The 17,462-nt window shown below is 44.1% G+C and overlaps 1 protein-coding gene across 1 annotated transcript in view; it reads right to left on the reverse strand.

Annotated features, from left to right (window-relative positions):
* VWA8 (von Willebrand factor A domain containing 8) overlaps window positions 1-14,175 on the reverse strand; it is a 376,054-nt gene extending 361,879 nt beyond the window's left edge. The window contains exons 1-3 of the mRNA XM_063425968.1: window positions 14,070-14,175; window positions 10,363-10,515; window positions 7,890-7,967 (exon numbers count right to left, since the gene is read on the reverse strand). Of these exons, the coding sequence (XP_063282038.1) occupies window positions 7,890-7,967; window positions 10,363-10,504 (220 nt within the window). The 5' untranslated portion in view covers window positions 10,505-10,515; window positions 14,070-14,175. The remainder of the gene's footprint in view (window positions 1-7,889; window positions 7,968-10,362; window positions 10,516-14,069) is intronic.
* Between the last annotated feature and the right edge of the window lie 3,287 nt (window positions 14,176-17,462).

Consider the following 17,462-nt stretch of genomic DNA (forward strand, 5'->3'; position numbering starts at 1 on the left):
TTGAGTACCTTCGACCCAGTTAACCACAGAACCCCCATTATTACATTATTACATATTGCATATTATAAGTGAGAGGCCGCGACCTGCGACTACCTCCATAGGAGGCCCGGACGGGACCCGGCCCAGGTGTATGGGAGGGGGTGGCCGGGAAGAACGGGCATAGGGGTGACAATGTAAGCACAGTATTTTTGATATATGTATGTACTCGCTGGCTAGGATTTGCATGCTTGAAAGCCACATGGCATACGGACCTACACTAGGTGCCCCAGTAGGGGCCAAACGCCCCACCCAAGAGTATAAGGAGGGTTGGCCTACTGGCCAGCGTAGACGACCCTGGGGGAGGGTTAAGGGTATCTCCCATCTTTTATTGCCTAAATTGGTTTCTCAATGTTCAAATGATTATGCTGCAAGTACAGCGCTTCCCGACTGGGTGACCCCAAATGCTTTTGGGACGGCGCCCCACCTCCCGCGACAGCCTCCCCCCCCCCTGAGTCTTTGATCACGTGCAGGGAGTTCGCCCTCCCCCTCCGCTCCACATTGTGCCCGTGCGCCCCACGAAAAGGGCATCCCCCAGATGAGCTTGGAACAACTATAGGGGTACTGCAGTGAACGGACCTGGGAATTAGCCCTATGGCCCGGAGGAGTGGGAGGGGGTGCTCGGATAGTGTTGGGATGGGGGTAGTACTGTATATACCATACTTATGTCGAAGTGCATGTACACGATATTTTTGACCCGCTTGCATGTGAACCCAATGGTATGGCCTCCTAATACGCGCGGCATAGCCCCGCAGCAGACATTTACCCCACCCGGAGGTGTTAGCAGAGATGACCCACTAAGCCCCATACCCAACTAAATAACTAGTTAAGATACAAATGCATACATCGATAGTACAGCATTCCCCCACTGGATAAACGTAATTGTCACCACTAGATCACTGTTCCGCTCCCCACGTGTACTCCCATTCAATACACTTAATCAATGTGTATGCCCCTAACATACCGGACGCAAAATTCTGGGAGACATTGACAGATAAAATTAAGGCCCTACCGTACGGCATGTTAATCATGGGGGGCGACTTTAATGCCGCACCGTGCCCAGCAACTGACAGAAGCACCAAGACAGGCACCCAGAGGTCACAGGGCAGGGGGGGTCAGGACAGAATGCTGCATGGCTTTCTCCAAAACACCAACCTGATTGACGTGTGGCGGGCCCAGCATCCCGGAGAACTCGACTACACCTTTTATTCCGCACCACACGGTACCTACTCGAGGATCGATTATTTCCTCGTTAACGATACAAGCATGGCAAAGGTAAAAGAGACCACAATAGGTTCTATTACTTGGTCAGACCATGCCGAAGTCACCCTGACGCTGGACCACCTGTGCGCAGCAGCACCTTGGAACTGGAGGATGAGCCCACATCTGTTACGCGACGAGGACTCCAAAGCTGAAATATGCGCCGACATACACAACTACTTTCACGAAAACGAAACGGAGGATGTTGCCTCCACCACGGTGTGGGCGGCCCATAAAGCTGTGATCAGGGGCACGTGCATTAAACTTGCAACGAGGAAGAAAGCTCACAAGGCCAAAGAGGTGCACAGATTACTGGGGGAACTGAGGAAAGCAGAGCAGAGACATAAAACCGTTCCAACCCCCCAACTCACAGAACAAGTGCAAAAGATCAGGCGATCCTTGACCACTGTACTAATGGACGACACCATAAAGGCCCTTAATTGGACCAAGAGAACATATTACGAACACTCGAACAAAATGGACACCTTATTAGCCAGGACCCTGAGACCAAGGCAAAACCGGGCCCCAATCACTGCGATTAAACACAGAGACGGAACGGTAAAAAATACCCCAGCAGAGGTGGCACAGGTATTCACCGACTATTATAAGAAGCTGTACAACCACACGCCACGGTCTCAAACGTCTCAGGCTGAAGCTGATAGGCAAATGCACAACTTTGTGCAGGACCTAGACCTACCAAAACTCTCGACGGCATCAGCACAGCTCCTCGGAGAAGCTATAACAAGGGAGGAAGTAGAAAGGGCTATAGCAGGCCTGAAAGGTAACAAGGCACCGGGACCAGATGGCTTCGATGGGACGTACTACAAGTCCTTTAAAGAGGAATTGTCCCCACATCTAGCGCGAATGTTCAACGACCTCATGGAGGGCGGCAACACGGAAAGCAGTATGTCACTTGCTAACATAATTCTCCTCCAGAAACCGGGCAAGGATCCACTACTCCCAGATAACTATAGGCCCATTTCGCTGATTAATCAAGATATTAAAATTCTGGCGAAGATACTAGCGGACCGGTTGAACCCAGTGTTGAAAACTCTGATCCACCCTGACCAGGTGGGGTTCGTGCCAGACAGACAGCTGTTTGAAAACACCCGGAGAAACATAAATTTAATATGGCGACAGAGGGCCTCTACCACCCCCACGCTACTGGTCTCGCTGGACGCGGAGAAGGCCTTTGATAGGGTCGAGTGGCCGTACCTCTTCGACCTGCTGAACCACCTGAACTTTCCCGAACGATATGTGACATCAATCAGGGCCATGTACAATCAGGCCTCTGCGCAGATTAGGATGACGGGAGCTGGACCTCAACCCTTTTTTCTGAAGAACGGAACCAGACAAGGCTGCCCCCTCTCCCCCCTCCTATTTGTGCTGTCGCTTGAGCCGCTCATGCAAGCCATGCGACGACACCCCCTGATTACAGGGATCAACGTAGGGGGCCAAGAGTTTCTCGCCTCCGCCTACGCAGATGATGTTTTGCTGACCCTCACGAACCCCATAGCGTCCATGGCGGCACTCAGAGGCCTACTGACACAGTTCGGGGCCTTCTCCGGCTACAAGGCGAACCTGGATAAATCAAGTGCCCTCCCGCTCGGCATGACACCAGAGGACATAAAGACCATACGGGAAACTCACACCATTCCGATAGTACGTGACCATCTTAAGTACCTGGGAGTACGCCTACCTGCAGACCCAAAAGATATACATCACCTGAACTATACCCATTTGATTAAGACACTCATACATGACATGGACAATTGGCAAGACAAACCCATTTCCTGGATAGGGCGCATCCACACAGTAAAAATGAACATCCTACCGAGAATACTGTTTCTCTTCCAGGCGTTACCTGTCAGACTACTCAAATCAGACCTGGCACACCTCCAGAAGGCAATAGGCGATTTCATCTGGCACAACCGCAGACACAGGATATCCAAAAATGTACTATATAGACAGAAACAGAGAGGAGGGCTGGGCCTGCCACACCTTTACTCCTACTACCTGGCGGCGCAATTGGCACAGATCGCTATGTGGCATTCTCCCCTAGGGGCCAGACGGTGGGTTGACCTGGAGTCGCTTATGACAGGGGCCGACCTCCCGCAGTATCACATGTGGGTGCGCAAAGAAGCCAGGCCTATCCTGAGGACGACCTGCCCAGCAATACTGAATTCCCTAACCATATGGGACTCGTATGCCCATAAATATAACTTGACATCTAGGCACTCACCCATGACCCCCGTACTGAGGAACAGGGACTTCCCCCCAGGCATAGCGGCTAGGGATTTCGCTAACATAGAGACGGCAGGTATACAGAGAATTTGCCATATGTATGAACATAAGAAACTAGTCCCCTTTGACACACTTCAACAGCGAACACACCTCACCCCAGCAGACTTCTTCCGATATTTACAGATCAGAGACTACGTCCAACGGACTGACATTCGACAGGCGGCGACCACCCCTCTAACATTCTATGAAAGAATGTGTCTGAATGAGCATACACGAAAAGGCTTAATTACCACCATGTATGCACACATATGCTCGGAATCAAAAGAGTGGGGACCACTGACATATACGGAGGCATGGGAAAGAGACCTGGGAGAGGTACTAGAGGGGGAGGAATGGAGGGACATATGGGAAGCCAACCATAAAGTATCTATAAGTGTCACACTGCAGGAGCAATCCTACAAAACAATGTTCAGGTGGTACACCACCCCAGTCACACTACACCGCATGGGACAGACACCCACTGACGACTGTTGGAGGGATTGCGGACACAAGGGTACATACCTCCACATGTGGTGGGATTGCCCCAAAGCTCAGACGTTCTGGACTAAAATCCATCATTTAGTCAATGGTATATTCCATAAGGCACCAGACCTCAATCCTTGGACATACCTCCTGAACAGACCAGTAGACAATTGGACAAGAGTTGAACAAACATTACTGCATAAAATTACACTGGCAGCCAGGAGATCGATGGCACAAACATGGCTCCAAACAGACTTACCAACTACCCAGAGAGTAATAGGCAACATAAAAGAGGTACACCTAATGGATAGTCTGACGGCCAGATTGAAAGGCACCACACCGAAATTTGACAGAGTATGGGAACCATGGCACGGCTATGTACTCCCGGTCACCGCCTAAAACGCCACATAACGATAAAACGTACGATCATGGCCGAGTAGTTCTGAGACGTTGCATACGACCTTCCCCATCTACCCTGTGCCCCCTCCCCTCCCTTTCCTTCTTGCTCCCCCCTTTCTTTTCTTCTCTTTCCCTTTTTTCTTCTCTCTTCACTCTTAATCTCATTTAGTTTTTTATACTTCCAAAACATAACAACGATGTATTACCACGCAACATGACCCTAATCGCACTTTAAACATAAATCGCACTACAAGATAGGCGCAAGGCAAGGTGCACTAGGGTAAACCCCCTCTACTAAGGGATGAGGCAACCCTATTTGGTTACAATGCACGAAGTTATGTATAATATGTTGTGTTACACGGTTGTTTCTTTCTTCAAACGGTATCATCACCACGATAGCTTGCGGATTTATAAAAAAGAAAAAAAACCCTGGTGGACTGAGACAGTGATGACATCAAGCCGCAAGAGACATTTTCTTATTTGAAGTTTATGTACAGTAATTCATGGCTGTTATTTCTACAAGTCTATATATTTTATGGCTTCTGCGTAAGCCTGTGCACTGTTTTCATTTCTCTTTGTCCGACAGGATGCAAAAATAAAGTATTAAAAAAAAAAAAAAAAAAAGTCTATTAAGTAAAGAAACGCGTTTCACCGTTCAATTCGGCTTCCTCAGTCTTCTAATTCTGACTTCATGGGTCTCCGTTTTTATATGCTTCCTCCCTCTGTTCACCATCAGCTGTCGCTCGTTTAATTTTCTCTTCGCGCTGTATTTGCGGTCCACGCCTCGGTTTCAATGTGGGTACGTGGACCGCATGACGTCATTGCGTCGGCGTAAGACGTAAGAGTTCGTTGCACCTGATGCTTGTGGAAGGACGTATTGTAACGCTCCTCCCTCCTTTTTGCGGTCTGCGTTCCATTATGTTTTATTAACAATCTGAGCCAAGTAACTCTTCTGTGTCCTTAGACCATGACCCTGACACCAGTTCACTGGTTGTCCTGCCTTGTACCATTTTTAGTAGGTACTAACAACTGAATGACAGGAACACCCCACACGATTTGCCTTATTGGAGATGCACTGACCAAGTTGTCTAGCCATCACTAACTGACTGTTCACTTGCTGCCTAATATATCCCACCCCTTGACAGGCACCAGTGTTACAATATGATCAGTGCTATTAAATTCACCTCTTAATGGTTTTAATGTTGTGGCTAATCAGTGTATATGTATGTTAAAGGCACATTCAAAGACTGGTCCAAAATATTTTTTTTTTTTTTTTTTTAAAACAGTTAATTTGTTTGGTCACCTCAGTTTTTATGTTTTATTGTAGCGTTGGCACTATGAGATACATTAGTTGGTTTTAAGTAGCAGTTTGGACACTAGGTCTTAAAAAAGTCCACCATCAATACTCTAAGGCACAGTCCCGAATTGATAGGGATTACATTGTAACAAGTGTCTTACTGTGAATCTTTGCTGTAAGTAGGGTCTAGCTAACATATGTAGTGGTGCAGTGCCCGTCAAGGGAGTCAACCCCCACCTGGAGACTATGGATTGTCGACTTTTTGCCAGTCAAAATAGTCACACCAAGAGAGGAGGGAGGGAAGGGGCGGGTGAAAGATGGTTCAGGTCTGAGCTGGATCAGTGTGTAGTGTACAGTCGTGTAAAACTAGTAGATGGCTGCGGAGTTGCCGTCATCAGGGTCGTTAGTAGTAAGTCGCAGTAGTAGTGTGCACATAAGCAGACACAAGTAGAATGTAAAGGCTTAAATCAAAGGAGAAACGAAAAAATAATTCAAGTTCTTGGTGAATAGACAAATGTCTAGTTATATCTCGGTGTATCCATTACGGTGGAGTGAGGAGTTCCCATCTGGACCGGTTACTCATTTCAGGGCACAGTTCCTCCTGTCAGTGGTCTAGCAGATCCGGGACGCCGGAACGCTTGGGGGGGTGAACTCCAGGATGGCTGCGGGGTCAAGCCTTGAAAGGCCCGCCTTCTCCGGTGCTGGGGTATCCAGTTCTTGTAAGCTCTGTGCTCTGGAATCCATCATGGGTGAAGAGGAGCACCCGTGCGTTACCCCATTTATAGGGAATATTCGCAGTACAGAGGGCTTGCAATAGCAGTTGCAGGGTTCTTCGGCATATGAGTGTACCCTTTGTGAAGTCTGGGAATATAATTATAGTGGCACCTTCAAGGCCTTGTCCTGATTAGGTCCGCGGTTGCCAACGTTGGAGCTTTCACCGGTTTTGGCAAGTGGAACATCCCATCCAATCAGAGAGTTTTCATCTGTTTCGGTGGTAGCAGGGCGCCAATTCGGTGATGCCCACTGATTCCTGAACCCCCCTCACTTTGAGATTATATCCATCCATTCTCTGCGTGATGGCGAGTTGTTGTCTTTGCAGGTTGACCACCTTTTGTTCAACAGCTGTTAGACTGGCATTGTGGGTGCTAGAGGAGGCTTCAAGCAGAGTAAGCTTGGTCGTGGCGCCTTCGAGGGCAGTTTTGTAGTAGGCCATGTCGGCTTCTATATTCTTTCGCAGATCTGCCAGCATACTTTGGAGAAGATCCACTGTGACCGGGTCCCCGGTACTTGAGGGTTTGGAGCTGCGCTCTTTTGGTAGGGCAAGCAAGGCTCCCTCTCCCGGCTCATTAAGTTCTTCCTCCGAAGAGTAAGAAGACAGTTTATCTCCAAGCACCATCTTAGCCCATGTGTCCGGTTGGGAGCACTGCAGCAGATCCCAGATATCTCTGCTTGTGGGACCTCGGGTGTGGGTTTTTTAGATTTTCTTCCCATTCCCACCTCCTATATAGGTGGTAAGTCTTTGTGGCATTTTTGGATGGGATTCCACCAGTAAATCCCTGTTTATGCCTATTTAGTCGGAGAGCTCGGTGTAGTGCGTCTGCTCTAGTCTCTCGCTAGCTCCGCCCCCCTTGACAAAGTACTTTAACACTTCCTCAGACATATCACTGATAAAAATAGTTGCCATACAGAAAATGTCAACAGTTCTATCCAGAGCTCTATCAGAGAGAATAACCATTGGAACTGGGCTCTCACCATTTAAACATCTGCCATTAACGATCTACACCAAGGATAGGCAACATTCTGCACTGCAAATGTTGTGGACTACTTTAAATATTTTACGAATATAAAAACATTGCTATAAATTGTATCTAAACGCCAACAGTTAGATGAGCTGTAACAGCTATAATTTCTAAATATACTACAATAACAAACATAATTGACGAATGTTACAACTTTAAAACCTCACAAATGAGAGAAAATATAAGGAAATATAAGCACTGAAATACATTAAAACCTGACAATAAGACACACAGTTAACATAACTTAAATCAATTACATCCTATAATCAATATAAATTGTTATATTGTAGTTGCATATAACAACATCAATAAAGAGTGAAATAGTTGCTTACTATAGTTTTGGGGGACTAGTTCCGGGTTCCTGGGAGATTTCAATTTGTAGGATACATCTCCAATATTGATAGTGTCACCTAAAAAATAAAAAAAAAATAAAGATAAAGATAAATAAAGGAACCCTAGAAAACCATATTAACCACAATATCAAACTGCCTGCAGTTGAATACTTGAACTTGGACCCACAAAAACAAAATATGTTACAAAATGTGAACTGTACCTACATTTGTTTTTTTTTATTTATTTAAAAACAATATTAAAATTATGAATTTGCATTGCTTACATTCAATAAACATAATAGAAGATTAAAAACAATGTGTCATCCAGCAACTATCAAGAACGCATCTACTAATAAAACATTTTAATAACATACTAAGTCAAACAGGAGAAAGAAAAATAAAGCTGAGAACAATGCTAAGGGTACTATTATCAAATAAAGGTCTCAGACACAAACGGTTCTGTCATTTTAGATAGAGCTGCACAAATAAAGACAATTAAACTAACATTACAATTTCTACTAGTTTTTTTTTTTTTTTTATATTTTTTATTGAGTTATCATGAATAAAGTACAACTTTTTCAGTTTATATATATAGTTAACAAAAGTAAAGCAGGCGTAAACTATAACAGTGTTTATATGATAAGGAGCCGTTTCATACTCTTAACTACTACTGTCGGATGGCACATATTGAGGGGTATCGCTATAGTGCTCTAACTTTGTCTGTAAGTCTTTGATATTCCACTTTAAGAACCGGGCAATAGTCGAGGTACAACCTGGCCCTGGTTCGTACTTGTCTCTGACTCTGGGCTGGGTGAGACCCTGCTAGGGAATGGGGGTGCGAGATGTAGTCTCTGGATCAACGCCGGGGGGTATTCCCCCCTAGTGGCCTGGTCAGCCTCTGTGCCGTGCTGGTGTCAGTCGCTTTTCCGCCATTTCGGTGTTGCTTGGAGGGTGTGCTTGTCAGATTGTGAGGGTGCATGTCTAAGTGTTTGTATAGCTCTTCGGGGTCATCTGCCGATGTCAGTATATGGATTGTGTCACCGATCGTTACTTCCAAGGTCCCTTCAACTCCCCAGCGATATTTTATAGAGCTGTCTCTTAGTTTCTTTGCTACCGGTACTAGTTTACGTTTTTCCACTAGCACAGGGAACGGGATGTCGCCGTATACTGCCACTTTGTTCCCCTCAAAGGTTATGTTCCCCTGTGTTCTAGAGAGGGTCATGATTGCGTTCCTGACCGCTACATCACGCGTTACTGCAATGACATCTCTGGTGGTTCCCTCTGGCGCTGCTGGGGATTTCCTGACTCTGAACGCCGAGGTGATAAGTGGTAGGGTGAACCCCTCTCTGATGCCTAGTGTGTCTATGAGGCATTGTGTGTATTGCAGCAGCTTCTCTGTGGCAATCTCTTCTGGGACTCCCCTGAGGCGTATATTCCTTCGCCTGTGGCGTGTTTCCAGCATTGTCACTGTCCGGTTCAACCTCTGCACCTGCGAGACCAGTCCGTCCATTTGTGACCTGGTTTCCTGCATCTGACTGTCTCTTGCCATTTCTTTTGCCTCTATAACTCTGACTTTGTTATGCACAATCCCCACCTCTGCCTGTACTTCTTGCAGGTCCTTTTTCCATACCTTTCTGAGGTCCAGCAGGAGTCTCTTTATGTCCCCTTTTGTGGCTGGGGCTGAGTCCTCGTCTGACTCAGATGAGTTGGACTCCCTGCCCGACTTTGGTGTGGGGGATTCTTCCTCCTCGGGAGATTCGTCCGACATCTCCTGTTCCGAAGTGACTTCCGGCGCCATCTTTGTTGGCGGTCGCGGCACCAGCCTTTCAAAGGAGAGACGGATATCGGGTAGGCGACGTACCTCCGGGCGCTGAATCTTTTTATTTTTTCGCCCCATATCTTCCCAAGGTGGGGGGTGAGTTTTCTGATCCGTCTCGGTTTTGTTTTGCGGCAGCCGAAGTCCGCTAAAGTTTCGTTAACACGGAGCCTCACACAGAGACGTCCGCTCAGTCTCTCAGTCGGCCACGCCCCCCCTACTAGTTTTAATAACTGGTTGAAACACATTTTGATTATTGCTCAAAACAGGCTTTTAGTAAGGATGATGAATTAACTCTATAATATTAGGAACACAATTAATTTAACCCCTTAAGGACACATGACATGTGTGACATGTCATGATTCCCTTTTATTCCAGAAGTTTGGTCCTTAAGGGGTTAAACTTCTGACTTTGCATTTCCAGTTTCAAAGTTAGAGTTTATTGGTTTATTTATTTGGTTGAGTTTGTTGTTTTTTTGAGAGGTTGGGGGTTTATCAAACAATGCATTACAAGTCATATGTTGTTATTTTTAATTACCCAAGCTCTGTTTCTGGAGTTCACTTATTTCTGCCATGGGAACTATATAAACTCATGATATCTGTACCTTGAAAAAAAAGGTCCAACATGTTTTTTCCCCGCGAGTTCTCTATACTGTACCTGAGGCTGTGCTGTGGCTCCGAAGTAGGACTTGAGGGGCTGCCCCCCGATGGTTCAACAGCTGGTTCAGCAAACATCGGACCCTTTTCAAAGATGTGGCTGGAAGAGTCCCCGAAGGAGACAACCGAAGGAGGGACTGCATGAGTTGGTGAGCTATTTAGAGAGAAACATACATATAGATTGTGCTTTGTAAGAAGCTGTGAAGAAGATGTGAGACACAATGCAGCATTTCTAAGAAATTAGAACTGTAAAATCCGGAAAAAGAGGATATAACTGTGAGAACACACTAGGGTCATAGTGGTTTTCTGAGAAGGTAGACAACAGGATGGTAGAAGTCTCTCCTATAACTCTGCCATCCTTCTCCAGAGGTTCAGTATACAATCTAATAAATGAGACTGCTGCTATATCGCACATGCTTTCAAGGCATTTAGAAACATATTATTATACATAATAGTACATTTATGGTAGGTATGCTTATGTAATAGTTGTGTTGTTTAACCCCGTTATTAAAAGACCAATAAGTAACTGTCTCAAACATGATATATCATTGTGACGAACGGAGTCTCGTCACGTGTTTTTGGAAGACCCTGCTGGCCAGCCTCTTACCAAAAGACCATGGGCCCTTTAAAAAACTTTGTGAACAGACTTGGTTCGTATGATTTTATATTTGGTTTGGGAACCGAACATCCACACATACCGGAGACCATCCTGGAGCTTGTTAAGCCTAATTGCTACTTTGTAGCAATTTCCACCGCAGTGTTCTAAGTGTTCGTCTGGATGGCCGCGATTCCTATGGATGACCACGAGGTGGCAACCATCTTGTTCCCGTGAAAGCAGGCAGTGGTGTTTGGGCATGAATCTCATGGAACTGAAAACGGACAGAGAAACTCCCGAACACCGCTGGACTTCCAGCATCGCCTGCGTTCAGTTCTACAACACTTAGAAAGGCGCTGTGGAAACGTTCCCACGAACAAGAGAATCAAGCTTCAGGGTAAGACTATTGACTCTGTTCGGTAGTTTGTTAGTTTTTTTTTACTACCGAACTAGACCGATCGCAAGCCCTGATTCTCTGGAACTGTTTTGGGCATGGGACCATGCGGGCGGTCAAATTATGACTTCCATGAAATTCCTGAACCCCTGAAGTGATCTGGGTAATTTTTGGATATGTTGGTCACCCAGATCGGGGCTATCAGGGGATGTAACTTTGTGGGGATTTTGTGTGTTTTAAGGTATTTTGGGGGTTTCGTAAAAATGTGTTTTCTGTGCCTGGAGATAATTGAGTTTAATACAGTGCTGACTCAATTATCTCACAGGCATAGGGGAAGGATTGACCTATTTTGTATGGGAGTGTCCTGGACCTGAGGGCCAATGTAATTGTGTATATGTTTTTACTGTAGTCTACTCTCACATTGAAGTGTTCCTTTAAATACTGTGGTTATCAACACTATCATATTTTGAAGATGATAAATACTTGTGAGTGATAAAAACACTGCAATTTATCAAGTATAGTAATATTGTTTTGTTGTGTGTATGTTGTTTTGTATACGTACAGTAGTGCTCAAAAGTTTGCATACCCTGGCAGAAATTGTGAAATTTTGGCACTGATTTTAAAATTCTGACTGATCATTCAAAAAAAAAATATATGCCCAACAACAACTTGACATCCCTCACAGCTTCTGGCACACTGCATTTTGAGACCAAAATAGAGCTTTATTGTCACAAACATAAGCGCTATGTTTGGAGAGAAGTCAACAAAGCCTATAGTGAAAAGAATACCATCCCCACTGTGAAGCATGGTGGTGGCTCACTGATGTTCTTGGGGATGGTGGGTGACCACTAAAGGCACAGGGGAATCTTGTGAAATTGATGGCAAGATGAATGCAGCATGTTATCAGATAATACTGGCAGACAATTTGCGTTCTTCTGCACAAAGGCTGCGTATGGGACGCTCTTGAACTTTCCGCATGACAATGACCCTAAGCACAAGGTCAAGTTGACCCTCCAGTGGTTTCAGCAGAAAAATGTGAAGGTTCTGGAGTGACCATCACAGTCTTCTGATCTTAATTTCATCGAGCCACTCTGGGAAGATCTCAAACGTGCGGTTCATGCAAGACGACCAAAGACTATGCATGACCTGGAGGCATTCTGCCAAGAAGAATGGACAGCTATACCAATTGCAAGAATTAGGGGCATCACAACTATTACAAAAGGGGGCAATACACAGTATTAAGAACTAAGGGTATGAAGGATTTTGAACAGGGGTCAGTTGATTTTTTTCTTTGTTGCCATGTTTTATGATTGTGCCATTCTGTTATAACCTACAGTTAAATATGAATCCCATAACAAATAAAAGAAATGCGTTTTGCCTGTTTATTCATGTTTTCTGCACAACTGTACATCCAATATGACAGTGAAAATGACACTGCCATGTGCCTAATAGAAAACCTTTGTCTGTGAGAGGTTGGTCCTGCTCTCGGTGTTAAACTTTCTAATGTAATCTCCTCTGGGTGTAATATATAGATTTTATATTTAAAAGGACAATACTACTATGTAACATGGCAATCACCCTGTTCTGGTTATAAAACAAACAAACAAAATCTACTATGGGTCTAAAGTAACATTGTCAATGTAACAGGACAGTCACACTGCTATGGGTCTAAAGTAACACTGTCAATGTAACAGGACAGTCACACTGATATGGGTCTAAAGTAACACTGTCAATGTAACAGGGCAGTCACACTGATATGGGTCTAAAGTAACACTGTCAATGTAACAGGACAGTCACATTGCTATGGGTCTAAAGTAACACTGTCAATGTAACAGGACAGTCACATTGCTATGGGTCTAAAGTAACACTGTCAATGTAACAGGACAGTCGCATTGCTATGGGTCTAAAGTAACACTGTCAATGTAACAGGACAGTCACATTGCTATGGGTCTAAAGTAACACTGTCAATGTAACAGGACAGTCACACTGCTATGGGTCTAAAGTAACACTGTCAATGTAACAGGACAGTCACACTGCTATGGGTCTAAAGTAACACTGTCAATGTAACAGGACAGTCACACTGATATGGGTCTAAAGTAACACTGTCAATGTAACAGGACAGTCACACTGATATGGGTCTAAAGTAACACTGTCAATGTAACAGGACAGTCACACTGCTATGGGTCTAAAGTAACACTGTCAATGTAACAGGACAGTCACACTGATATGGGTCTAAAGTAACACTGTCAATGTAACAGGACAGTCACACTGATATGGGTCTAAAGTAACACTGTCAATGTAACAGGACAGTCACACTGCTATGGGTGTAAGGTAACACTGTCAATGTAACATGTCACTGACACTTCTCTGTGTCTAATAGAAGAACTACTATATAACAATACGTGCCCTGCTGTGGGTATTCATGGCTGTTAACATGTCAGGTACATGACACTGCCCTGGGTGTAATAAGAAATGTTTTTGTAAATCAATCCAAGGACAGTGACACTACTCTGTGCATGGCATATTGTATGTATGTCTCATACTGAGAGAGACAGAGTGTGTGTCCTCTGGTCAGATGTACAATGTACATGGAATGTTCACACTTCCCTGCTAACACTGAGTAATGATCCATAACCAGCAGATCCCGTAATACTGTTGAATAATACAGTGGATTTAATCCTCATGCTTTCATTCCCTGGATTTAGCAGACTTTTCTTACTTTGTCACTCTGTGTGTCCTCCACGGCCGCTGTTGTTGTGACACAGCCGGCTCATGTGCAGCTGGGGAAGTTGAAGAGAGAAGCACAAAGTCCGCCCGGAAAACCTTCCCCCCTGCTCCCCACTCTACAGGAAGCACATGGATTCGGTCTGTCTGCAGAGAGCGGCTTACAGAGATCACTGGCACTCACAGCTCTATAGAGCTAGCCATATACACCGTGTGCCGGAAAAACTGGGGCTCCGACTTACTGAAACATGCCTAGAGTCATTATAGCCTCTATAATGCAGCCTGAGAGTCTAACATGGGGTTTAGAATACTCAGATTCCAGTGTTCTTATGTGATTCTTACATCTGTTTATCCAGTATGTATTTGGTGGTGGTACACAGGTTAAGGTGTTTTGTTTGAGTAATTTATTAGGATGGATTAAAATAATTAGTGTAAGAAACGTAGTGCACACACATGTAGAGTCATGTTAAATGTCTATTAGTATGTATTAATTATTTCATCATGAACTACATGGGCACTCACATTTGAAGGAGCCGTTTATAGAAATAAGCTGTAACTGTATGGGCTCTGTGCCTTTAACGTGTCAAAAACACCTTGTGCAGTGGTGCCGTTTTTGATACAATTTAAAAGACAGCAATTAACCAACTAGATATATGCGCACCTTAATTTGGAGACCATAAATTACTGGCTTCAAGTTTTGTAGGTATGATGCCAGATATAGGGAGACATTACTTTTTTTTTTTTTTTAGATCCAGGGTGTAGTATTTCAGGGCCACCCTGGTCCCGTCATGCCTCCATAAAAATAGTAAAATCTTTATGGCTTTGTCCCTGTTTCCTGTAAAAGTGGTAGCCTGACCCAATCATAATCCTTCCCCGTAGGATTGGCTGAGTGACAAAGAGGCAGATCAGGGGCAGAGCCAGCACAATTCAAACAGCCCTGGCCAATCAGCATCTCCTCATAGAGATGAATTGAATCAATGCATCTGTCACGTATTCATCCGCTTATAAAAAATGTGGTTAATGACATTTACTGTCCACACAGGAAAAGTTGTGCCGAGCAGCAACCAAATCCACAGAAGGGTTAATGCTGAGCAGCAATTATGCAAATGGAAACCTGGTAACTGCCTTTGGGGTCAAAGGCCGGTTACAGCCTATCAGATCTAGAGGAGGGGTATTTAGGCCCAGTTCTCATCCTGCTCAGTGCCCTGTCGTGGTTTCCCTTGTGGTTGTCTGAGAGCGCGTTATGGATTCTGGTAATTCTGGTTATTTGACTTTGGCATTGTTTTTGACTTCCCTGTTTTCTGGCATCCCTGACTCCTGGCTTTTCCTTATCGTTGTGTCTCTTTCCCTTGACCTCGGCTATTCCTGACTATTCTTTGGTACGTTAGTCCGGCCATTCTAAGGTCCGGTATACGTTACCTATCAGTCCTCTGTGTTACACAATTCTATGTGCTGGATCATTCTGTAATCCTGACAGCATGTCTATGAGGAAAGTTCAGTGTCTGCATGCAGAGGGTGGAAATACTGAATGTTTGGATGCATTTTAGGCAGCCATGACCCAGGAAGGATCTCGAACAGCCATCTGAGGACTGGCCAGTGAAATTATCACTAGGCTGTAATGTAAACACTGCATTTTCTCAGAAAAGACAGTGTTTACAGAAAAAAGCCTGTAGATAATGATTCTACTCACCAGAACAAATACAATAAACTGTAGTTGTTCTGGAGACTATAGTGTCCCTTTAAACACATACCAAAAACAAAAGGACTCTCAAGTCCTTAAAGGGATGCTCTAAGCACCACTATGGTGAGCTGTAGTGGTCATGGTGCCAGGAGAACCATCCCAAGGTAAGTTATCAAATCATTTACAAGTATTTGACACTTACCTGGCTCTGTCAGGTGCCAGCAGCTCTTCCAGTTTGCACTGGTATGACAGCAGAAGTTCACATTTCCACATTCGCATCTCAGCACATACCAACTTTGGGCATTGTTCATTGGCTGAGAGCTTCAGCTTTTAATGCCTATTAGGACAAATCTTAAGAGTTTGGTCTTTTTAGTCATAGTAGAATAAAAGAAAAGTCCTTTATACATTTCCCAATCTTCTCACTTAAATCCACTAGCTTTAAGGTAGGCAGAAGATATGTCTGACCATTCCTGTGGTACTACAAATTTTCACACTATATAGACTTTCTATAGCTATACCGGCACCGAAGGGCATACATGAAAGGATAATTGGAAACCCTTGATGGAATATGTTCAATAGTGACCACTATGTTCACCATAGTTCATCCATGTCTTCTATTCGTGGTAGATACTTGAGTGTATCTGTTATTGATAAACAGTGTCCATCAGTTTTGTGAGCTTTGGAGACTCAAAGCTCATCATATTAAACTATGTAATGTAACATTTATTATACGTACCCTGGACAAATTAGATTATTTTATGGAAGGTTTCTTGGTAATGGGAGGGGACTGGAATTTAGTATTGGACCAATCATTAGACAGTACATTTAAAGGGAAGGATTATCTTAAACATCAAAGAGCTTTTTTACAAAAAAAAAATCTTACGTGCCCACCAGATGGCGGATAGTTGGCGAACTGCTAATCCGACTGTGAGATATTATACCTTAGTTCCCCACTCGGCTAACAGCTATTCAAGATTGGATATGATTTTAGATCTAAGGCTCCCAGGGATTAATTCCCCCAAATCCAGGTGGCGTTTGAATGAGTCATTATTAGAAGATCAAAGAGTACAGGAGGAATTAAACCACCATAGCATTGTATTTAAAAAATAAAAAAAAATGTAATTCTTTATTTTTGTGGTGCAAATATTTAACACACGCTCTTGCAATGCCCAAACAGCAATAACAATGATTGTAGGATATATTTTTACCAATAACAAGGCATAGAAGATTACTGCACACATTTTTTGGTTAAGTAGCAAAGTCACAGGCTAGTCAGACATGTCCAAAGTATATAGAAAAACAAATTATGCAATCAACGTGAGCTACCTAGACATGTGAATGGTTATGAGAGAATGGGTTATAAAACATGCTTGTGAGACAGGAGTATGATGAATTTTTTTTTTTTTAATGAGCAAATAGATTGCGAGATAAGCGTGCTCATTAGCTTGGTGTTATTAGGTAACCGGCTATCTGTAAACATGCCTAGCTGGTGTAAGTAGAAATTATAAAAATGTAAAATTATAAAAAAAATAGTTAAACATGCTGGGTCATCTAATAAAGCAATGTTAGCACTGGGTCCTATTGAAATGTATTGGGCGAAAAACTTTACATATTGTAAGTGAAAGCTAACATGTCAAGTATGACAAATGGCGTTCACTGTACTCAAATGAGGCTCAGAGTGCGGGCCAGCATACAGTGAGGGAAGCG

Source organism: Pelobates fuscus, chromosome 1 (assembly GCF_036172605.1).
Source record: "Pelobates fuscus isolate aPelFus1 chromosome 1, aPelFus1.pri, whole genome shotgun sequence".
Classification (NCBI taxonomy): domain Eukaryota; kingdom Metazoa; phylum Chordata; class Amphibia; order Anura; family Pelobatidae; genus Pelobates; species Pelobates fuscus.